The sequence below is a fragment of the Anoplopoma fimbria genome, chromosome 20 (genome assembly GCF_027596085.1).
Source record: "Anoplopoma fimbria isolate UVic2021 breed Golden Eagle Sablefish chromosome 20, Afim_UVic_2022, whole genome shotgun sequence".
Taxonomy (NCBI): Eukaryota; Metazoa; Chordata; class Actinopteri; order Perciformes; family Anoplopomatidae; genus Anoplopoma; species Anoplopoma fimbria.
This window is the reverse complement of record NC_072468.1, coordinates 15,869,454-15,893,101: the sequence shown is the minus strand read 5'-3', so window position 1 is coordinate 15,893,101 and position 23,648 is coordinate 15,869,454. Positions and strand designations below refer to the sequence as shown.

At 41.0% G+C, this 23,648-nt stretch overlaps 4 protein-coding genes across 4 annotated transcripts; all 4 read left to right on the top strand.

Moving 5' to 3' along the window:
* Positions 1–46: 46 nt before the first annotated feature.
* On the top strand, positions 47–1,219 carry lenep (lens epithelial protein). Its single transcript, XM_054621255.1, has one exon. The coding sequence runs from the start codon at positions 576–578 to the stop codon at positions 768–770; it is 195 nt and encodes a 64-aa protein (XP_054477230.1). The 5' UTR covers positions 47–575; the 3' UTR covers positions 771–1,219.
* A 585-nt stretch (positions 1,220–1,804) lies between these two features.
* On the top strand, positions 1,805–14,064 carry pbxip1b (pre-B-cell leukemia homeobox interacting protein 1b). The gene is made up of 13 exons (XM_054621562.1): positions 1,805–1,880; positions 4,035–4,111; positions 4,587–4,659; positions 5,000–5,067; positions 5,769–6,153; positions 7,092–7,337; positions 7,521–7,544; positions 8,142–8,194; positions 8,529–8,642; positions 8,877–9,111; positions 9,291–12,717; positions 13,490–13,560; positions 14,012–14,064. Exons 2-11 carry the CDS (start codon positions 4,061–4,063, stop codon positions 10,892–10,894), a joined length of 2,853 nt encoding a protein of 950 aa, XP_054477537.1. The 5' UTR covers positions 1,805–1,880; positions 4,035–4,060; the 3' UTR covers positions 10,895–12,717; positions 13,490–13,560; positions 14,012–14,064.
* A 140-nt stretch (positions 14,065–14,204) lies between these two features.
* Positions 14,205–16,515, top strand: LOC129109487 (protein S100-A11-like). Its single transcript, XM_054621563.1, has 3 exons — positions 14,205–14,289; positions 14,426–14,577; positions 15,770–16,515. Exons 2-3 carry the CDS (start codon positions 14,449–14,451, stop codon positions 15,902–15,904), a joined length of 264 nt encoding a protein of 87 aa, XP_054477538.1. The 5' UTR covers positions 14,205–14,289; positions 14,426–14,448; the 3' UTR covers positions 15,905–16,515.
* Positions 16,516–16,934: 419 nt separating this feature from the next.
* Positions 16,935–22,453, top strand: si:ch211-105c13.3 (uncharacterized protein LOC325758 homolog). Its single transcript, XM_054621819.1, has 3 exons — positions 16,935–17,066; positions 21,114–21,235; positions 22,007–22,453. The coding sequence occupies exons 2-3, from the start codon at positions 21,116–21,118 to the stop codon at positions 22,160–22,162; spliced, it is 276 nt and encodes a 91-aa protein (XP_054477794.1). The 5' UTR covers positions 16,935–17,066; positions 21,114–21,115; the 3' UTR covers positions 22,163–22,453.
* Positions 22,454–23,648: the final 1,195 nt, after the last annotated feature.

Sequence of the window (23,648 nt, the reverse complement as noted above, 5' to 3'; positions counted from 1 at the left end):
TATCGCTGACTGTTTATCGCTTTGTTGGAAAGGTTTTTTTTAAAAATCCTTTTCATTTTTCTCTCAAAAAACACCAAAACACTTTGATGGAAAATGAAACAACAAAGCACACACTGCTAGAAGGTATGATAGCCTGTCACATACCGTCCTGAACAAAGAGTAGGATGCGGTGCGAGTTGTATTGCCACTACTGGAACTCTCTTGTTTGTGAACAGATGAGCCGGTGGGGAACAGTGGGGAGCTGATTCAGGGATTGTTAGAGCCCAGAGAGAGTCTGCGCGTGGGGTACTATACAACAGAGAGAGGAAAGTGCACAGCAAAGGTAAACAAGGCCTTTAATCAATCAGCAGATGTTTGAAAGCAGGGAACAGTCGAGAAAAAGCAGGATGTGAACGTAGGCAGCCAAATTGTGTTTAGGAGGTTATAAGTAGAGGAGCTAACTGTGCCAGGAATATGAAACAGACCTCAGCTGTCGCACCGGCCCCGTCTGATCCAATTTGTCAGACCTTGCCTTCTGTTTCTTCTCATCGACTGCCCTCCTTGCTGCCTCTGCCTCGTTTTTTCTCTTTGGAGCCATGCATCCCCAGCGTCCTCTTCCTCAGGCCATGCCCTCCTCGTCTCTGGGACAGCACCTGAGGGACATGGCCATGGGTCTGGGGAGAGGCAAGAACTTCCTTGGAGGAAACGTCGCCTATGGTTTCATCCAGTCGGCTAAGGAATGCCTCTACTTCCTCCTCTGCTGCTGGTGCATCAAAGAGATCCTGGACTGACTGACTGAACGAGAGTAGATCAAGTGGTCAAACATTGATTTTTTTTCCTTTTCGCCGTTGGCTCCTATAGTGTAATTTCAACCAGCTTTTATTTCATTGGGAATGGAATGTTTGATCCGTGGTGCTGGCAAAGCATTGGCAAGTATGAGTCTTGTCTCATATGACAACAAACCACTTGAGCACTTAGTGAATTTATATAATGCAGTTTATGTTTTGAGCTGTTCAAAGTGAGGTCCTCAGTTTTAGACAGGAGCAATTTAAATGAGGAATAGGTGTACAACATCATAGAATTATTCAAAATGTTAAAATCTTTATCTGTTTTTCAGTGTATGTAGGATTCTCATCTTGGGACCTGGGAAACACATTTCCAGAAGCTACAAATGTTCAACATGACACTGGGTCAAAGATTCCTGAGTTCAACCCTGCTCATCTGAGAACTTGAGGATTGGTAACCCTGATGGTCACTGTACAACACAAACTGGTGTGCACTGAATAAAGGAACTAATGACTAGAAAGAATATTACCTTTATGTCTGCATTTTTGTTCATTTTGTTTTGGTTAGTCTTATGGTAAACATAAACTGTAAAGCAAAAAAATATATGGGCGTCGAACCAAGCTTTTATGTGACTTTAAGGCTTGTTTTTCTTTAATTTAAGAAAGATAGCAAAGGAGCATGTCTGTTTAGAGGTCCAATTTATGATTTTAATTGAACAAAAACAGGATACATGCATCAACTATCTAATATGGGAAAGGAGGATAATGTGACCAAACATATAAACTCGGAATCAGCACAAGCCTGTGGACTACCAGTACTAAATGCCGAGGACCGCTGATGTTATCATAAGCAAGATGTATGTTATACATACGCACCATCACCTGCTTGTGTCAATCAACCTGGAACCTTTAGTGGCGAAGAACAGCCAGGCTGCGTTGCCATTGGTCGAACTGGCGACCGAGAGGCGGGACCAGAGCTGTGATTGGCGGAGGCGCGCGTTTGATCACGCAAGTTTAGGAGGCACTTCAGAAGTTCTCAAGTTGGATGGGAAGACTGAGAAGTGGCTGCTGTATCCGTGACAGACTGAAGGGACTGAAGTAAAGCAACAAACCACGGTAAGAATAAACCGAGTCTTGACGGTTTTATTTCAGAGGAACGACGTTTTATTCTGTTCTCGTTTATTCTTCCTGTTGCGTCGCCAAACGTCGTTTCACTCACTTTTTCCTGGTTGCTCGTTTGACTGTTTAGGTGTTAAGTATTTGTATTTAATAACTATTCTTAACAAACCCCCCTGGCTTTTAAACCATTCAGTGCTTCACTTTACTCACACTGGGCTTTTTTTCCACGTTAAAAAATATATATATATATTTCTGGCTTCACCTCGGTGTTAAGTTTTCTTTTTCTTTGACCCCATCGCCATATTATGACATTTCCTGTCTCACTCAAAGCAGTCATAATAACTAAGCTACATGACTGCTGTGGTGGTGATGATGCTGTGCGTGAACTGCTGAGAACAAGCTGGTTATGGTGCTTTTGTTGGCAGCCTAAGGTTGCTATCATAATGGCCTGTCATGTAGTTTATTCTCATGACCTTTTTTGGTAATTTGTCCCTGCTGAGACCTAGATAATAAGAGCAAGCCTACAGCTGTAGTCATATTTTTGGCTGTGTGTTTTGCTCAAGAAAGAAATGCTTGGGTACTATTAAGTGTTTGTTTAAAAAAAGGTATTAATAAGCTGAAATCAGGCAGGGTGTCAAATATCTTGAAATATGACTATAAGATGTAACCCAACTTCCCAAACCTGGAGCTTTACAGGTTATATTAAATATTACTCTTAAAGATCAGAGAGTAAGAAGAACAGAGTACATGGCCGTGAAAATAATTGTCTCTCTGTTTAAAGCTATCCACTCGGCGGTGCAGTTGAAATATAAATTTTAACAGGGTCCTTAGAATAAATTTTTTTGCCTCTTTTTTGTTCCCCATGGCCATCTTCTGCATGCTCCCTCGTTCTGTCTCTAGTCAATCTCATGGTAGCTATATTTAGTCGGTATCTATTTAAGCCATTCCACCATACGCCCCACAATGCTCCTAGGGCCCTAGGCTAGGTTCAGTGGGCTTCTCTTGGGAGGCACTCAATTAGGAGACCTAAATTGCAGAGCTGGGAGAGAATTGAATTTGAGGAGTGAAGTGTGTCATTACGCAGACAATGTGGTGTTAAATGTAAGTGGTTAGCTTTTTTCTGCATTCGCTGAAGAAAGCCAGACGACACAGGATAAATATGCATCTCTGTTATGTCTGCTTCTGCTGTCTGAGAGGAGAGGTTTCATACAGCTGTAATACCTGACACTTGTATCTGACTTGCAGGGGGAATTGAAATGTCAGTCTGTTTCTGCTTGAGTGATCTCGGTTTGGAAATACACAGTTGTGCTGGTTGGATACATAACTACAGACATATTCAGGGGAAAAACTGCACCATATGTGCATCATACAGTAAAAAGTTGGTAATATGTACATCGGAATATGTATTTTCAGTTGAAATTTGGTGGTGTCTAGACATACATTAACAGACCATTAGCTTTGAAACGGACAGCCCATTCTGCTGTCTTTATCCCCAGAATGGTGCTGGCCTTGGTTACCCCTGTCCCGTGCCAAAACATTCCCCAGCTAGTCAAAAGCCAGGGTGACTAAAAGGCCCACAACACATACAAACTACTAATGAAGAACGGAATTGTCCCAGGGAACTGGACTTCCTGCACACACACACACACACACACACACACTCTCATGTACTCACACACACACACACACACACACACACACACACACACACACACACACACACACACACACACACACACACACACACACACACACACACACACACACACAGTGCAATGTGTTACAGTAGCTCCTTATATTGGCAGAATGGGTGAGGCTGAATAGCAAAGGAATATATTCAAATCCTGCACATGGATAAACAGAGGATGCAAATTTATTTTAGCTGCAGTACCCACACTGTCACCCTCATTGTTGGCTAATGGCAGGGCTTTCAACAATACACCTGCTCACTCTGGGTCGGTAGCTGGCGCTTCAATAAAAAAATGCATTGTTAAGTTAACAAACAAAAATCCAGGTTTCCCCTGTTTTAAATCGCAAAGCCAGCTTTGAGGCAGAGTGTATTTAGACCAGATGTATTCATCTAGTTTGATTTCTTATATGAATTACCCGTTAATCATGTATTCTGTTTTGTATATTCCTCTTGTGTTGCAGGAGACAAGCAAAGCCTCTAGGGGGCCATGTCTGGCAGCAGCAGTGCTAACAACAGCTGGACCATCCTCACTCCTGAGGTATCACCACTCTGTAAAGAGCAAAAGAACTGTCTGACCTCATTGAAAATGCATTATTTAAAAAAAGAAAAAAAAAAAAAAAAAAAAAAAAAGAAAAAAGGAAACTGCTTGTCCCAATTGATTTTCTTTTGGGTCACCTGGAAGTAAAGTAGGTTTCTGTAATAAGACTGCCTTTGTTTCTCCTTCTTTTTTCTTTTTTAACTTCTGTTCACAAATGTGAAATAGCTTAAGAGCTACTGGCCTGATGGCTAGTTACACACACCTGATGGCTAGTTACACACACTCACTGCCTTGTTCAGTGGCACTTCGGCAGTAACGGTTGTTTCAGAGAGTGATGCTCAGTCAGTGCTGGTGCTCAGAAACATACATACAGTTGACTGTATGTTCAGATAAGCCTGGATGCTCCAGCAATAAATCCAAATGTTATCTATGCATAGTGTCCAATGGCTGTCTGTTTATTGTCTGTTTGTTCTAGGAGACTGTCGCTGAAACCCTGAGGCCTTTGGCAGAAGGGAAAGAGAACCATGATGAAAGCCTTACATCTGCAGGTGTTTGTCACAATACATTTAAGGATTTTAAGATGATTTGGGCAAAGGATAAACATAGTTCTAACAAACAAACCTATTGTTATTTCTAGTTTTTAATTTCTGACTTACTTTCACCCATTTGCCTTTTATGAGTATTTATCAAATGAAAAAAGAAATAACGTTAAAAAATGAGAAAAATGATATACAACAGTACCACAGCTCCTTATTGTGTATTATACACAGAGGAGCAGGTATACCAAGTTACAGTTGCTGCATTTCAAAGAGTCACAACTGAAATATGTTAAACTATTGCTCTAAAAGTTTTCCTTCTTGCCTCATGTGTCTGTGTTTGATGAACCAGGTTCTGGGGAAAACCAGCCTGCAAACTGTGCAGAGTCTGCAGAGGGGCTCCCTGTGGAGGGCCACCTGGTAAGACAGCAGGAAACATACTTTTCTTTAATGTAATGTGTGTAAAACAGCTTAGCGGAATATTATCACTGGCCAACGAAGGCATTCTGCTGTCTCTTATTTTGTAACTATACCATGCTTTGGTGGAATAATTATTTCTGAACTGCCAGGAAATAAAAGTTAAAACTGTTTATACCTAAGAGTTTATTTCTGATTGACCAGTTTACAGCCACAATATGAGCCTTCTTACTAAGTTTGACTCATCTCATCTGTAACCAGGTTACAGCTTCTTGAGGGATTTATAAAATAATATTAAACACAAAGTTTCTATTTAACCTATTAAAAGTTACACTTGTTTTTTCTTAATTAAAGGCAGGTGCACAAAATGCAGAAACATTTCACTTATACCGACTTCTTATATGTTTTTAAAGTAAAGGAATAGTTTGACATCTTGGGAAAATACACTAATTGACTGAAACCTAGATATTAAAACGGTTACGATATTCTCATCTGTCTATGAAGTTTAAAAACTGCAGCCGGCTAGCTTCGCTGAGTAAACAGACTGGAATCAGTTAGCCTGTTAATGGGATTTTGAATGGGTTTGAAACTTCTGCTTTTCAATTAGGCTTATTGCTTCAGTTTAATCCCAAAAGGGAGCTCTAAATTCTTTCACTTTCAGTGTAATAATTAAGGAATCGTAATGCCGTGATTCTTTTGCCCAGGTATCAGAAGAAAAAACTGCAGAGCTAAGTGGAGACACAAGCGCAGAGCAACACAACAACAACACCGCCGTCACTGATGCTTCTGTTCCCTCGTCTTCGGACGTCTCGGACAGCTTTGTCACTGGTGATGCACTCAGCCAGTCAGAGGGCCTACCTGAGGGCCCGGCGCTGTCGGGACCCGACCCCGATTCATTTTCTGACTCCTACACCCACATGACCCCCTCCCCTGATGAGCCTTCAGCCTCGCTGCTGAGCACAGAGACTCTGGGAGGGGAGGAGTCTACACAGGAAGGAACACCGTATCCGCTTAACGGGGAGGGGCTACAACCAGAAGGGGAGGAGCCAGACCTGTTTCCGAGGACAAGTGACTTATGGAAACAGGCAGGTATGAACAACAAGACTTTAATCTTTTCATTATTAGATTTCTATTCTAATAACCTGAGCATCAGTCTTTATTTTGAGTGTGTCGTCGTATAAAGAGCATCTCCTGGTATGCCTCTATCCTTTAGTTTTTTGGAGACTAAGCCGTATGTACTATTTGTGTTTGAAGTGTACTTGGTGGACCAGCTGGTTATGGAATTGTTCTGTATCTGGGCCAGGAAGTTGTCTGGAGAGGCTGTGGTTGGTACGATGCAGGGAGCATGATGTCACAGAGAAACCTTTAGTTGCATGACACCCTGCAGAAGTAAATTGGCTTCAGAGGGACTGGAACCTCGAAAGTTTTTTTGCAGTGTGGTGTTTTTGCTCTGCAGCTCTTTTTCTCTTGCTACAGCATTAAAAAAAAAAAAGAGTCTTCTTTTGCTCTAATGTGCATTTCTTTCATGCACCTTTTGTTTACCAACTAGAGTTCAGTGTCAGTGAGTTCTTTACAGTGCCCTTTTTAATGTGCCGTTGTTCTTTTGAAATAAATTGTGATGCAGATAGTTTGGATACTTTGTTGACAGAAGTTTCAAAATGAAGCATTTTCAATCACTTTCCACATGATTTATTCAAGATTTTAAGCATTATTTATGCCGTATAAGGGATGGCAATGGAGCAAATTAACCAGCGCTTCATGCACAGTGAAGCCAATAAAGAAGCAAGTCTTATCTCCCATGAGGTTTACAGCGTCACAGCTGCTGTGCTATCTAACATCCGCTCTGTAAATGCAAGAGCAAATTAGTGCCCAAAACTGTGCAGCAGCTTGAAAATAATAAACATGGCAGAAAATAAAATGATTAGCTGTTATGAACAGTTATGCCTTGGGGGTACCCATAGAATAGATGAAGTCTGTAAATTCCAAACTAATACTAACATTCCTACTCTACCCTTCCACTGCTCCAGACTCCCTTGTGGATTCAGAGGTGGGTGAGGGGAGATCTGAGAAGATAGGAGAGGAGGTCGAGCCAGAGCTGAGGAGAAGGAGGTCTCTCTTAGCAGCTCTGGAGCGGATCGGAAGGACAGAGGAGGAAGAGGAAGTAGAGGAAGAGTTCCAGCTGCCACAACGGGAGGAAGACAGCGGGTTCTCTGTGAACAAGTGCATCCTGGGTGCTGTCATTCTGGTAGGCCTTGGCACCATCTTTTTATCAGGTAGGCAACCCTATATGACCTGTTGAGAAGGTAAACATCCTGTTTGTTTAGCCTGGAACTGCATTAATGATTTATGGAGGAATTTTAGGATGTTAAACTGACATTAGTCAGAGGAAAATGATGAGTTACTAGAAGTTAACTATACAAAAGATGCTCTGAGACTGAGGTGTATTATACCTGCAGGTGTCTTCATGGACCTGAATGAGGGTAGGTTATATGTGTACTTGTTTGTGAGTGAATGAATGAGTGCTTTCTTTCCCACAGCATATGTTTTTGTGTTTGAATGTGCATGCAGGAAAAAAAAAAAAAGTCTTGCATCTGACACTTCTTAAAAAGCAAATTTTAAAAAGCACTGCATGCAAACGTGTGTGAGCAGAAGAAGAATGATTCAGGCACTTTTGCAATAAGGCCTATTTGCTGCTGTTGTTGAATGAAAACCCTCATGTGAACCAATAATTATGAGCTTGGCCATCATATCTTTTCTAGCGAAATGCTGGTTTTTAGGTTCTATAAATTGTTTGTAGCCTGATCAGTGTCAAAACTTTACATCAAAACAGAAGTTTAAAGAGTTGCAAAATAAGAGATACAAGGTTTTCAACCAGCAATAAATATAAAGTTCATAACCTTTCATTTTAGATTTCATACATTGACTATATGCGCATGAGCAGTACACATTCAGTGATAAAAGTCTTGATTGTTGTTGGGTAGGTGGCATTTTCGCCTTCATATGCAAAGCTTTTGTTTGTTTTCTCTGACAGTGGTCTTATTCACATGAACATTAAGTTTTGCATAATACATTTGCAGAGAGTGACTATGGTACGATGGAGCTGAAAGATGCAGAGGCACCAGGAAAACAGGTCAGTCTGACGTCAGATGTCACTTCTTTTCTGTCCCTCTATTCAGTCTTTGTTGTTTCTAACTGCTATTCATTATAAATGCCATTTGTGAATCTAGTTTTCAGGACATTGAGTACCACCACATGAATTTTTAGTATGATATCTCAGCAGGAGACCACCCACAACAATACAGCTATCGTCTACCAACTGTGCTACTCTGGACTTTTGTTCTATTCTGTCTCATTGACACGTACTGTTCTCTCACTTCCTGACTGCTCAGTCCGGCAGTACTTATTCTGAGAAGTCATCTAAAATCTTGCCATTTTGTTGTACTGTGTATGCAATTTGTTGACAGGAGTGGCTTAATCCAGAGGTTCCTCCACTCCCAGTAGATGCTGACAGTACAGAGCTTCTAAATAAGTTAGCCAAAGGGAACCAGCAGATAACTGTGCTACAAGCCCAACTTCAGGTGTGACTCCATTCTGTCTCTCAGTGTGTGTGTGTGTGTGTGTGTGTGTGTGTGTGTGTGTGTGTGTGTGTGTGTGTGTGCGTGTGTGTGTGTGTGTGTGTGTGTGTGTGTCCCCGTCCCCTCTGTATTCATCCATACATAAATGTTTGTCTTCGCATAAACGTGTGTCACTGAGTTTGTAATATTCTCACAGGACCCCCTCTTTCCTGTTCTTTTTCTTTTTTTCTCAAAAAGGTACAGGAAGAAGAGCTTAAAGTAGCCAAGGTACAAGCAGCAGAGGGCGCAAAGGAGCAACTGCAGTGGGAGGAGATGGAGAAGGAAAACAGTAGGTTGAAGAAAGAGATGGCATCTCTCCCTGTCCTTCAGAAAGAGAACGAGAGGATGAAGAGAGAGCTGGAGTGTGTCCCGGCCCTACAGAAAGAACTAGAAACACTGAGATCCACTGTGACTGAATTAAAACTCCCCTCAGGTACAAAGGGACAGAGGGAGGAGGTAGGGAGGGGATGTGGAGGAGGGTAGAAGATGTAGAAGAATGATAGTTGTTAGACAGATAGGGAAAGAGCAGCATGTCTCCTCATTTCTTTACTTTTCTGTTCACTTGAACGCTCACTCCTTTGTAACTGTAGTCACTTTTTGTTTTTCCTTCAGCACCAGGTGAAGCAGCTCAAGCAGCTGTGAAGCCCACCACACCGCCCCCTAGTGGCCAGCCAGAGGAAAGCATGCAGGGCTCAGCTGGATCTACAGAGAGCCAGCCTAAGAAGCTATGGGATGATCCGAGGGAGAAGAAGAAAGATGTAAAGAAGGATAAAATCAACGTGGGCGAGAAGAAGAAGAAGGAGAAACAGAGAGATACATCTGAATGGAAGGAAGGAGAGAAAAGGGAGCGCAAAGATGGAGGTAAAACAGAATTGAAACAGGGAAAACATGAGCAAGGGAAGTTTGACAAGGAGAAAGATAAGGAAGGTAAGCAAAGGAGACACGGTGATGAGACAAAACAATGGAAGGAGAAAGAGCTGAAGAAAGAAAAGGCTAGCAGGGGTGAGGAAGGAAAGTCGTGGAAGGATAGGGAAGGGAAGAAAGAGTGGATAGAAAAGAGTGAGAGAAAAGAAAGGAAGGAGGAGAAAGACTGGAAAAAGGCAAAGCATGAGGACGTTAAGGAGGGTAAACAATGGAGTGGTAAGGAGGAAAAGAAGGATCGGAAGGTAGGAAAAGACCATGGAGAGAAGCACAAGGGCAAGGAGGAATGGAAGGGAGAGAAGGAATGGAAGAAAGGAAAAGATGGCTATGGAGAAAGTGCCAAAGAGAAATGGGAGAAGAAAGAGAAATGGGAGAAGAAAGATTGGAAAGAGAAAGGGGAGAAGAAAAAAGAGGGTGACTGGAAGAGTAAAAACGGCAAAGATCGTAGTAAAGAAGGGAGAGAAAATGGTGAAAGGAAACAGTGGGAAGAGAGCAAAAATAATGGCAAAGAGAGGAAGGGGAAGGATGAGAGGAAACAGTGGAAAGAGAACGAGCATAAGAGTAAAGAGGATAAGGAGTGGAGGAAGAGAGATGAGAGGAAACAGCGGGAGAAGAAAGAAGAACCGTGGCAGAGAGGAGAGCGAGACAAGAAACACAACGGAGATTGGAAAAAGGACCGATCAAGCTCCAAGAATCACAAAGATGAGCACAAACTTACAGGTAACCACGGCAACAAGGGAGAGCATCTGTGGGGAGACGGGAAGCTTCCTCACTCACACAGCCGACCCCCCCTGGAACAGCAGGACTACTGGGTCCGGCAGAGACTCCGCCTCCAGCACAACACCAAACCACCACAGCAGTGCGACTCACTGGAGACGTGTGCTCAGGCCGAGGGGCTGATCCCGGTCCTCTTCCCAGAGTTCGAGGCCATCCTCCAAACTTACCTCGCCAAGGCAGAGGAGGCGGGAGTGGATGGTTCCAAAAGAGAAGAGGTCAAAAAGCTAGCCTCCGAATTCTTCAAGGACGGAGTGTTTGTCCACGACCAGACGAGCTTTCAAGAGTACGTCGAAGATTTGGCAGATATTCTGGAAGACATGGTGGATGGAGACGAGGAGGAGGAGGAGGAGGACGAAGATGACGACAAGGACGAGGAGGAAGAGGATAGTGCCATAGAGGAAGAAATGGAGGAGTTTGAAAGAGAAGTCATGAAAAGGTTTTCAGTGCCAGGAGCTGTAGAGAAAGAGGAGAAATCCAAAGCGGAGTGGAGGAAAGAGAGCGGACGAGGACGTGGCTGATGAAGTCATAGAATCATCAGATGTAAATGTAGCTTAAATGTATACTTTACCTACAAAATGACCTTTTTTATATTAATTACTCACCTCCTGTTACCTTGAATTCATGTAAGAAACAGTGTTATCCTCACATGGCTCCACGGTGAAGAAAGGATCAAAACACTGAGGAAAGTCATGATGAATTGAAAAAACAAAAACAACTTTTCGTAAAGAATTCAAGGTAACGCGGTGTGAGTCATTTATAAACAAGTGGCCATTTTGTGGTTGAAGTATAAGAGCAGCCATGACGGATGAGAGGTTATTCAAAGGGAACATTTTATATTGGACCACCATCGCTTGCAAGCATACATTTATCATCCTGTCCCCCTTTTTACTGGATCTCATTTGACCCCTTCCATCTGTCCATGAAGTTCAATTTAAAATGTAATGTCACTGTTTTGGGTCGTTTTTGTATTTTACTTGTGCACATGCACACTAACTAGAACTTTAATAATGGAGAAAGTTCTTGCATCTAAATAATGTTTTGGGATGGACTTAAGACAGAAGAAGATAAGAGGCTACAGGTACTAGTGGAGCATAATGCAAACATTAAATAGCCTTTAAGCGCTCGTTCTTCTAGTGTTCAAAGGAATAGATACTGTATAGTCTTATATACACACCTACACGTGTTCCTCTGCAAACTGCACTGATGAAGTCCACCCACTCACTGGTCCTACACTGTACCTACAGTATGCCATCGTTATGTATTAATTGCTTTAGTCGGGCACTTAATGTCAGATTATCTTTAAATCATAGGTTTATAGAAAGCGTGGTGTGAACTGCTGAAAACAAGCTGAGTGAATAGTTTAAATTAATTTAGAGAAGTCTGCATTGCTTTTGTTTTGAATGTACATATTGCATTAAAAGTGTTTAAAAAAACTATGCAGAAATATATAATTAACTTATTTTAAAAAGGTTGGCATAATATAGATACAAATATAATTGGTTGGCACAATAGATATCGACATGTTGAGCATGTATGTTTCTTTTCAGGTACAGAACTCATGTGCACTAAACATTTGCTTAATTATTGTTTTATTATGAATGTAACATTTGTTTTAATTGATTAGGTTGGTCATGGCACTGAGGTCATGTTTTTCTTGCCGTCTGTTTACACGCTAACTTATTAACTCAAGGGGTTACTGCCACGTAGGAATTATTTTTCAGAGGGCGTAAATGCAGAAACATGTAATGTGGCTTTGTGGCCAAATAGAGAACTCTGTTTGTTAGGATGTCCATATTTGACCTTGTTACTGTCAAAAGAGCGGAATAATAAATTTGGTTCATCCCTGTGATAAAATAACTGGCTTTTGTCTTTTTTATCACTCCCTTCGCTGCCTGTAAACATCCACCCATTTTATTAGACACAGTGATTCCAGGTCTTCATCTGAATTTGATGCTGTTTGGTTTACCAGTCCTGATAACTGTACCGTCAGAACACAGTGAGATCTTTTGTTTTGTTCATAATTAAAGTTAACGGTTGTTTTGAAAAGTTGTCACACTAATGTCTGTTGAAAGTCAGTGGAATCTGTAAAAAAAAAACTGCTGTTACTTATTTTCCGACAGATCTTTGACACATGAGTGATGTATTACTGTTTGTTCGCAGATGAATCAACGTCTTTCCCCTTGGATCGCCTTTGCCAGACTTCTCCTCTGGGAAACTTTTTCTGCAGTTCCTTTTTAGAATGCCCTTTAACTGGATGGGTGGAGCATGGGTGGAGCAACAACTTGGCTGATGGTAGCAGAGGAAGAGAAGAAAGAAACGATGACTTCACGTCTTTAAGTCAGTGAGTGTTTTGTCAGTCAATCATTGGACCAGTTTGTGAGTAGAAACTGGATTACTGGCCTGGTTAAATGCTAAAGCTTTTTTCTTGGCAGATATATTTTTATTGAGCAATTCACTTGTGTGTTTAAGACCCAGTTTAATAGTTTGTAAACTTGTGCATTTAGCATTAGTAGTTAGGAAATTAAATAACGTATTAGGTACCGAGTTGATATCTAAATAAAATGATTAAGAGGCAAAATAAGATATATCAAAACTGCTACACTATAGCTTCAGCAGTAATGTCTCTCACACACACACACACACACACACACACACTTTTACATACACGTACGTACAATATACCACTGCCTCTGTGGAAAAGCAATGTGTCATGCAGGTCTACATTCCCTAACGCACAGTCCTCTGTAATAAATACCTACCTTATAAAGTCTGTGAAAGGAGACACTGTAAATCAACCAAGTACGTCGCTATATACGTGTATGACTTTAAGGACCTCTAAGTTTTTCCCACACTATTTTTCGTATTTATATGCATGAAACTTTTAAATAAAACACATCTACTCACAAGGCCAACTGCTGGATCAGTGAGTGCAGCAGGCAATCTGGAAACTCAAAAAGTATGGATTATGTTTTGAAATATAGACCAACGAATCCTTAGACACAAAGTCATTAATCATAAGAGAAGTAGCAGCATCGCCCCACGGAACACCATGATGCTTTAATACGACTACGTGATTTCTCAGTCCTCCCTGTAAGTCATTTATTTTGTGTTAGCAGCTGCACTCTTCCTTCCTCAACGATGGCCGAGGGAATGTAAGGAGAAGAACTGAAGACTGCTGTTTCCGGTGTGTGTGTGTGTGTGTGTGTGTGTGTGTGTGTGTGTGTGTGTGTGTGTGTGTGTGTGTGTGTGTGTGTGTGTGTGTGTGTGTGTGTGTGTGTGTGTGTGTGTGTTTGAGTCTCATGCAACTGAGAAAAGCAAACGAGTTGAGGGGATATTTGGATGACAAAGCCATTGTCCTTGTCAGCACTAATTGCCTCCCTAATATGCCAATTGTGCACATCCTGTCAGACCATTGGCTTAAATAATACGGCTTTTCTGAAGTGAAACCCAAGTGCCTCATTCTCAAAAGTTTTTGCAACACGGACTGTGTAATTATATCTGATTTACTGCTTTCTTTTTGCTCTCTGCAGCTTTTTGCCGACCGTTTCTAGACTATTTTCCATGTATTTGGCAGAACTGAGCAAAACATTAAACTGTTTGTAATATGTTTAACTCGTCCTCACTGTGATTGTTAGTCTGTGGTTTCCTGAATGAAGGAATTCATCCAGTAAACCTCTTCTGCCAGAGACTAGTTACATTCTGAGATTGATTCTGAAAATGCAATCACGTCATGGAAAAAGGTCAGTGGTGTTTGGGGAAACATGGTTTACACTTTTACTGGTTGCAATATTCAGAAAACATAAGCTGTAAATATTTAGAGAGAAATGAGTGAATGATTTATGTTCTTTACTAGGAGAAGTCCGCTTTAAAAGGCCAAGAAGACACAACCTACTCACACACATACCGTGAGTTGGTGAGTCTCTGATTTGTGTTGCCAGATTACATTCTCTTTAAAAGCACAACTGTTTTTCTTTCTATCTGAACTTGAACTTAAACTGTATCATAAGGTAACTGTTATAATATTTCTCATTTTTCCTTTCTTGGCCCAGAGATCAAACCCTCTTGACTGACAATGGAGGGTGCTATTGGTGTGCTGGTGTCCCAGTTCAAGGCGTTTGCTGGCAGCGATGGTTCCTCTGACACACTGAGCAGAGATGAGTTCCACAGACTGGTCAAATCAGAGCTCCCTAACTTTGTCAAGGTAAGTGTTGAAGGTTAACAAAACAATAATGCTGTGATGCACATAGTTGCATTTGTTTGCTTATTGGTGGAAACATCTCAGTGGGCGCAAAATCAATATCTGATGCATCCAATTAAATTTAGCCAATTACTCTTTTTTGTGTCTCTTTTTGCTCCAAGATGTGCCATAAATATGTTGGTTTATGGGGGAAATGTTACCTGTAACTCTTATCGAGTCACTTTTATGTATATATATTTTTTACTATAATACATGTGTTTTATACTTTTCTTATAGTCAACAAATCGATTGTAATGTTTTCTACATATTCAAAGCCTAATACAACTTATTCCTATATGCTTCATTGGAAGCACATTGGCACTAGTGTTTATTTTGAGTCGATCACACATACATCATCCTGCTGCCCCTAAATGTGTTTTAATTCGCTCCTGAAAATAGTAAAAAAAAAAGAGCAAATGCACTATTATATATTTTTTGGGGTAAAAGCCACAGTTGCAAGCTTTCTTTAGGGGATCAATAAGCCTGTTTTAAGAGAATGATATGTATTTAGGGCTAAATATCTTTATCTTTTGATAAAGGCAGATTCATATTTAAATGGGTATCATCTGGATGCCACATTGGCCCTTTTTTCTGGGGCCTTATAATTAACTGTTAGTCATACTTGTGTTTAAAAGGCCATTGCTGTTCTTCTACTTGAGTGTTTTATGCAAGTCGTCTTACTGAACTTCTGAGCCAAATCCAAATATTTTCCTCTTTCCACTATTTCCTGCGATCCAGAGCACAAAAATAATAGAATTTGTCATAAAGACCCTTCAGAGACTTCAAAGTTTCACTCTAGTCTCATGTAATTGTGTTGTCATGTTTAACCAGAGCCCAGTGGCGGAAAGTAGAAGCTCCCAAGGCCCATCAGTAAATACAAATATGGAAAATTCCATATTCCTCCTTGCATGAAAGTTGAAATAACCACTTTTGGCCACTAGATGGTGACAGATCCATTGCTCCTTTTGCCAAACCACCTCTGCAGACGCTGCATTCATTTTTTAAGCTGGTGAATGTGCCAGAGGTGTCAGCTTGCCTCAGTCTCATCGCCCCACACGCACAACCAATAACATCCCAGTTTGTCTACGCTGACACTCACTACTGGTTTTTTTTATTAAATATCTCATGTAGTAAGTATCTTCCTGTTTTCTTGCAGAAAGCTGCTGACCCCGCTGCCATCGACCAGCTTATGAGCTCATTGGACAAGGACAGTGATGGAGAGCTCAACTTCCTGGAGTTCTGGCAGCTGATTGGGCATCTTGCAAGCAAACATGGGGGGTTCAGCCAATAGAGTGGGCCGTCCTCAGAAACAGTTAGTTCTGTTACAGTTTCATGCGCGTAACTGACTTGTCTGTGTGCCATACAGTTTGAACAAATTGGAAATCAGCCAAATGAAAACACCCTAAAGTCTGTTTCAACTGCACATCACCGTTGTTTTTTTTAACAGTAGTCTGCATTTCTTCTCACTCCTTCCTCTCACCAGCAACTGGCACAGACTCTGTCACCGAATACTATTGAACAATTTGCAACATTAGCAACATTAGAACCAGTCCTAACTGTTTCTCAGAACACACACACACACACACACACACACACACACACACACACACACACACACACACACACACACACACACACACTAGCACTCAAAGCTGCTTGTGCTTACAGGTCTACCAGGCAGTTGCAGATTGTGAATGCATATTGTCTGAAAACTGACTGTTAGTGTGTGTCTCTGTGTGTGTGTTTAAGCATTGTGTATTATTGACTTTTCTAATTACTGTAAAAGGCATCTTGTGATGTTCATCATCTCCCTCTAGCAAACAAACAAGAGCTTTGTTGTTGGCAGAGCAGGATTTTCTATTTAAAGCTGGAAATAAAATGAAAACAATACGTTAAAAAAAGTATTTTCTTGCTGCTCGGGCCTTCATTTGAAAACGTTTTCCTAAGTTCCCTTTCAACTGAACACTATCTTCTTATTCTTTGCACAAGTAAGTTAAGTTCCAGGGTGTGGCTTCACTACATCTGTCTGTTGGGAAAGCACACTTAAACATGAGCGCACTCTTGTTCCTACATGTTAAGATAAAGTATACAAAAAAAAAGAAGTTGAACGTGCAAGTATAAAAACAGAAATATAAAAAAAAAACCATTAAACCAAATTAGAAAGTATTTCTCTGTTCTCCCAAACAACGGAAATGTTTGTTATAAAATGTTGGTGAAAAAGTGCTGTGTTGCTTAAGCTGCGCCTCTTTCCACATTCCTTCTCTCCTAGGCACACGCCCTATGACAATGAAAGGGGGGGAAAAAAAAAAAAAAAAAAAGTTGGCAAGAGTGAGAAGTTAAATCACGGAAAAGATATGTGTTACTGCTTAATCTAGCGCAGGACTGTCTGTGAGAAAAGAAGGAGCGCAGCTTCTGAAATAGTTTCTTTTGCCTTTTGTGTCCCTCTCCTAACGGTGAGTCTGCTTTTTTTCCTCTGATTACTAGTTTTATGCCATGTCTATCTCTAGTTTATTATGCTATTTTATGGACAACATTATCAATTTTGTCTTAATTTCCTCGGCTGCGTCATACATTTGGCATAATTAGCGAGCGTCTCTATTGTCATTACCAAGCTTGGTGGCCACATGGATCGGGTTCTCCTTGGTAATCGAACCCCAATCCCCTTTTTACACTTCCAGAGAAACCGGAGTCTCCACTCACGTTTACTTATTTATCCTCTGCGTGTCAGCTCTGCCTCTGGCCGCTCTACAACTTGTCAGGATTACTCAGGGCGACATGTAAATGTGGCACGCGGGCAGGGCAAGCCCCGACGTCTCCGTCACGTTACTGACTGCTCCTGACATCCGCGCCGAGGCCGTTTTCGCCCCGTTAAACAGTCACACTGCGATCGCTGCACCGCGACGGTCAGATTTGGCCCCTTATCGGTCTGAATTATTGACGCTAATGATAAGACTCCGGTAGCGGGACTCGGATGGCCTCGACCTGGTGTTCGTTAATGACGCTCAGGAGAGAAATAGCGGCCTGGGCGATGACAGGTAACGTGGAGGAGGACGTGAGTCAGCCACACATAAGTGCTAAGAACATGACCAGGGTGGAGCTGATCGCCGGGATTTATCAATGCTCGTTGGGCTCATGAACTATCGGGTGGCCTGTAGTCAGTGTGGTTAAAAAAAACTTCCATTGAGACATGACAGACACACACACACACAGACACACACACACAGACTGTGTGTCCGCATGCTTCAGTAATAGGGGTGGTGAGATGACTGGGTAGGTTGGGTGGCCCCACCTGACTTATCTGTAAACTGGTTTGAACTTGTTCAAGGCTTTAATCCAGTTTTCAACGCTGACTCAACTCTCACGGTCACCATGCTTTATTTGATTTACTATCTGGGAGGTACTGTGCACACTATGATACATACTGGATATTGTGAGAGCATAATTTTCGTCTGCCGGATCCTCAAGGCCACAATTAAAAAATATAGAGACACCATGACACAATACATTATGGAATAAGACACATATTTATTATAATTAGTGTGTGTCCTAAACACATTTTAACCAAGTAAGTCCTCTTACTTCAATATTTTACAAGGCACACCTTGAAAAAAAAAATTAGTAGCAGATAAAACATGACAAAAATCCCCAATTGTATATTTAGCTACACAACCTCTGGCCATATTAACATGAAATATTTAATTAACCAAATTCAAAACCAGTTTGTGAGGCCTAGTTTACAATCTGTGGATAATAATCACTTAAGGGTGTCAAGATATGTCTGAGTCATTGTAAGAAGCAGGATGTATAATAACGAAACAAAACATACAAAATAATGCTTTTTTTAGCCTTAAAAACATAATTTAAAAAAAGGGCAAATATGACTGTGTCCTTGTTATAATCCTTATAAGATAGATATTCAGGAGACGATGGCTAACAAGTAGACCTTGCTTCATTTTAATTTGTTTCAGGCCCAAAGTCTTGTGACTCATTGAATTAATGTGTGCGGTGCTAAATTCCAGGAAAAGGCCACAAAAGGGTCCAGTAGTGCAAATTACACAATGCTCTGGGCCTCACACAGGCATTCATTACACTTGAGTCACGATAAAAGGAGAGCCTCATTCGTATTCGGCACCGTCAGTCCTCGTCTTGCTCTTATCTGACAAAGCCCACGACATGTTCCTCTCTGCCATTTGTAATTCTGTGGCCCTGATGTCTCCGGTTCTGACCGAAGCCGACTTGGTTTCATGTTCATCTCATTACACTCGAAAAAAGGAGGCTAATGGATGGTGGCCTGTCAGGCATTTTGATATATGGGCTGTACAGACAAAAGACACCCACAAACACTGGTCCGCCTGCTCCTGTGCTGCTGTTCATCTTGTAGTGGGTGTTAGGAAGGTGTTGGGACAATTATAGTGACCCATTAAATAATTATGAACTGCATGTTGGTGACAGATGCTCAATTGTATGTAGCAAAGAGTTGTGTGTGTCTACCTCTTTGTGCATGTGCGTGCGTGTGTGTGTGTGTGTGTGTGTGTGTGTGTGTGTGTGTGTGTGTGTGTGTGTGTGTGTGTGTGTGTGTGTGTGTGTGTGTGTGTGTGTGTGTGTGTGGCATGGCAGGGAGACATGAAACAGAATCCATGGTTTGGCTACCTGCACTCACTCACCCAGTAATTATGTTAATGCACAGAGGTCCTAATTAGTGTTGTGTGTGTGTTTCTATCTTTCTGTCAGTCTACCTATATGTCGTTGTGTGTCAGCTTAGTGGGAGCATTGAGGTGTGACATCTGTGTCAGATGGGAGATTTACCTTCTACAGTTACTCCGACAACATCACCACAAGCACCCGTCATCATTACCCGTCCTACGGTCACCGCTGACCCCTGATAGTTTCCGATACACAGTGGAAACCCCGCTGCAAGGCCTCGTACCTCGCTGCTCCGATACTTATCAGCAGCTCTGCTCAAGTACCTGCAGTATTTATTCAGGCCTTTAATTTTCTGAGAGTAGTTACATTGGAGATGTTGTTTGTTGAGACACCGGAAAGATAAATAGGAACAGAAACCGAGAGAGACCCCTCTGCTGGCAGAATTATGTCTGGATTAGGTTGCACTGGCCTAAACACGGACTTTAGATGTAAGGTTATGTCCCAGTTTCATATGACGAAATAAAATGCATACAGCCGTTTCCATAGTTTGCGTTTTTTGAAGATAGACTTAATCAATATATATGTCTTAATGCCAAGCTACAAACCAATAATATACAGTATATATTTAATAGTTATTGTCATAGGGTACTGTTTTGACTATTTGTACCTTTTGTGTACAACATAATCAAAATGTGTGTAGAATTAGCTTATAGTATGGAAATTGGGATGTCTGTTTTGATACAGCTATAAGAGCAAATGAAAGCATACATGTGTTTCTATCTAGTTTCTTTCCTTCTTGCAATGTCCAACTAGCAATACGCAGTTAGTGGAAAGAACCAGAACTTAAAACTGCCTGTCTCAAGTCTTTCAGCTGAGGATTTAGCTTTACACGAGTCTGAGATCCTGTCAATAACAGGAGCATTAGATGTTTCAGGCTACTTTAATCTTATCAGAGCCGTGCAATGTTTTTCAGTTCTTACTTGAGCACAGTTTGAGTATTCCTTCAGTGTGAGGGGAGGTGTGCTGCAGCAGACGGGCAGCAGGCCGTAATCTGAACCCGGATCCTCCCGCTGGCTTCTGGGGATCAGATGTCCACCGTCAGAGATCACAGCTCCCATTGTGTTTACCTCAGAGACTCCCCTCCTCCTCAACCTTCCATCCCTCCCTCTCTCTCACTCTGTTTACCTCCTCCTCCTGTTCTGTGCTGACATCACTTGTGTGTCTCACCTTTCTAACATTTCTATGTTCAGGACACATATCCATAACATATAATATGATATAATATAATATCCAAACATATAAAATGCAAATACAATTTAATAGAAAAAAAGATGTGATCCTTCTAACACCAAAGAATTACATTTGTCTCATCTTCACGTTTTGGCTTAAATAGCAACTCACACAAGTTTGCTTTGCAGATCACTGTTATAACTACTTATTTGCAGGACAATGTGGTTTTTTAATGTGTATTTTATCTCGGTATTTTTTCAGCTACGTATATACTACATGCAAAACTAAAGTGAAATGCTGCATTATAACTTCATTTGAATAGATTATGTTATATAATATGATGAGTTAATTATGAATCTCTGATCTCTTTTCATTCAGTTGTTCACAAGGATTCCAAGGTTATGATGTTCTCCCTTCTGCAATGATGCACTCAATAACTGAAATAAGCCTTTTATCCGCCAAAGACAATGTTAATATATTTTCATAATAATAAAATTCATTAGAACTTTACCCAACGGCATGACGTCTGGATGTCTAAGATATGGCCATATATCTTCCTGTGACTTCCAACACTAAATTCTCCTATTTTTGTCCTTGTCTCTCTCTCTCTCTCTCTCTCTCTTTAGATATGGAGTCAGCCATTAAGACGGTGGTGACCACGTTTCTGGGTTCTTCCAAGGGGAAGGAGAACCTAGACGGGGGTGGCTTCCAGAAACTGGTGAAGAAACAGCTTGGCGGCATGATGCAGGTAAGAAACCAAGAAAACGGTTTAGTTGTCCTACATCTCCCTTTGCTGCACACAAAGAATAATCAGTATATTAGAATGATTTTTTTATAAATATGTAGTAAATTCGATGAATCATACTTAGCAGCATGCCGGAAGTGCCAAAAACAATTTGGAACTTATTTTCACCTCATACGGTCATATCCATTAATCACAATGATATTGGCGTATTGGCGTTAAAACGGTGATGGATCCAAAACTGTGTATTTTTGGTGTTAGCTCTTTATCTTGTATAAAGGCTAAGTTGTTAAGTATCATGCTTTATGCTGCACCCTTTTCAATGTGTTCAACATGTTGTACGTTGTTAATGTGGTATGATGATTTATTATCGGTTTTTCGATATGAAAGGTTAGCCAATGTATTGCAAGGTACCCTAGATGACTTTATAAACAAGTGGCCCCTTTTAGTACATATTTTGGATATGAATGGCCAGCAATAACCTTTACTGGAGTAGACTGTGCTTGACTAGATCAGTAAGCAACATCTGTAATGGTAAATTCCTCTGTAATATGTTTTAGGCTTTATATTTGTTATTTGTTATTTATTTTATTTGACTATTTTTAATACTTTTTTTTCTGTCTTTGTCAAGGATATATGTGTTGTTTAATTTGACCAAATGTGTATGTTGATTTTTTCCTGATTTGTTCTGTTTTGATGTTTAAAAAAAAAAATGAAGTGGGAGAAAAAAACATGATTACTTTTCATACAGAATTAACATATTGTGTCTATCCCCAGGATACAAACTGCTCCTCTGCCATTAAGGAGATGCAGCAGGGTTTGGATGCGAACAACGATGGAAAGGTCAGCTTCCAGGAATACCTCACTCTGATTGGATACCTGGCCACCTCCCTCAGTAATACCAAGAGTGGATCCAACGCTGATGCGTCATAGATGCTTGTGTTTAGTGAAATGAACAGCCTTCTTTGGATTCTTTAAATATCTGTTCTCATTCAAATGTTCTAAACTTTAGAACAGTCCATAATCATTTTTGCATCTAGATAGTCAACCTGTTGTAAAATGCACTTAATGTCTGTCCAGATCAGCAATTTTTTCAGTCACACCATATTGATCTCCATTGTCAAGGACATATTGAAGGACTCTAAGCTGGGAGTGTCTTTTTTTCTACCATTTATACAAAATATACTAACTGTATTTTCAAAATAAATGCTCTATATAGTAAAACTATCTTGTGTGTAGTTTTTAATTGGCGTTACATCTTTATTAAGTTGCATCTGCATTCAAGTTTTATTTCCAAATGAAATACAATTTGTCTGGGAAACCCAACAAAATGCTGTAGGTGTCCTGTGGTTTCTTTGATGTGGTTTGACATTGTCCCACAGGCACTGCTGCAATGATACCTGCTCCTTCCATTGCTACCAGCAACACTTACTAAATATAGCTGTGACATCCCTGACTGGTCAAACTCAGCAGCTTTTGGATGCATCAACTACTGCAACCAGATCCTGACATACAGTATACACTTCCTATTGTGCACCATCCTCCACTCTGCAACACTATACATACACAGATATGGTGCATACAAGCATGCACACACACACACACACACACACACACACACACACACACACACTGTGCTGCCCCACTCACTGACACAATATACTGTAGCGTCGACACACAAACAAGAAGATGCACTTACTAGGACGGCAGATCAAACATGCCTTTCATGACATCTTGCCGTGCTTGTGCATTAATTCAATTCAAGTGTACATGATCATATGTGTTTCCCTCATTTATTTTTGCTCCTCATTTACTTTTCACGCACTTTGGCTCTCACTCCATCCATCATACTGTTTCTGTGTGGTGTGTTTTTGAGCTTGAGGAGGGAATGTGTTTGTGAAAGTGCTCGTGTGTGTTGCATTCGCACATTTGGCTGTGTTTTGCCAAAGTCTTTGTCTGAGGATTTCTCTGCATGGCTGCCAAGTGTGATGGCTCCATTCATTGGTGCTAGATTAATCCTTTGGATACTGTATCGGGCATGATACATGCCCCCCCCCCCCTTCCCCCTCTCCTCCAGTAAACGTCCTATCTCTACACATACCCTGACACTCCTTGCTGTCTAAACCCAGACTCATGCGACGAGTCATCTAGTGATTCATCTTGTTCTTGGTACTGTATTTACGGTAGCACTCCCTTTAAACCTGTTCTCTGTTTTGACAAGAAGTACAAAATGGTTGCACAGCAGGGTAACGAGATACTCATTGTGCTGAGGAAATGCTGATGGCTATGAATGTTGCAGACCACTTCCATATCTTAATTATCTATTTACACTTATGTTAGTATGTTAACTTTCATAAGGACTGACCTCTGAGCGTAACAAGCCCACTTTTAAAGCATACAGCGGCATTTGTGGGTTGGC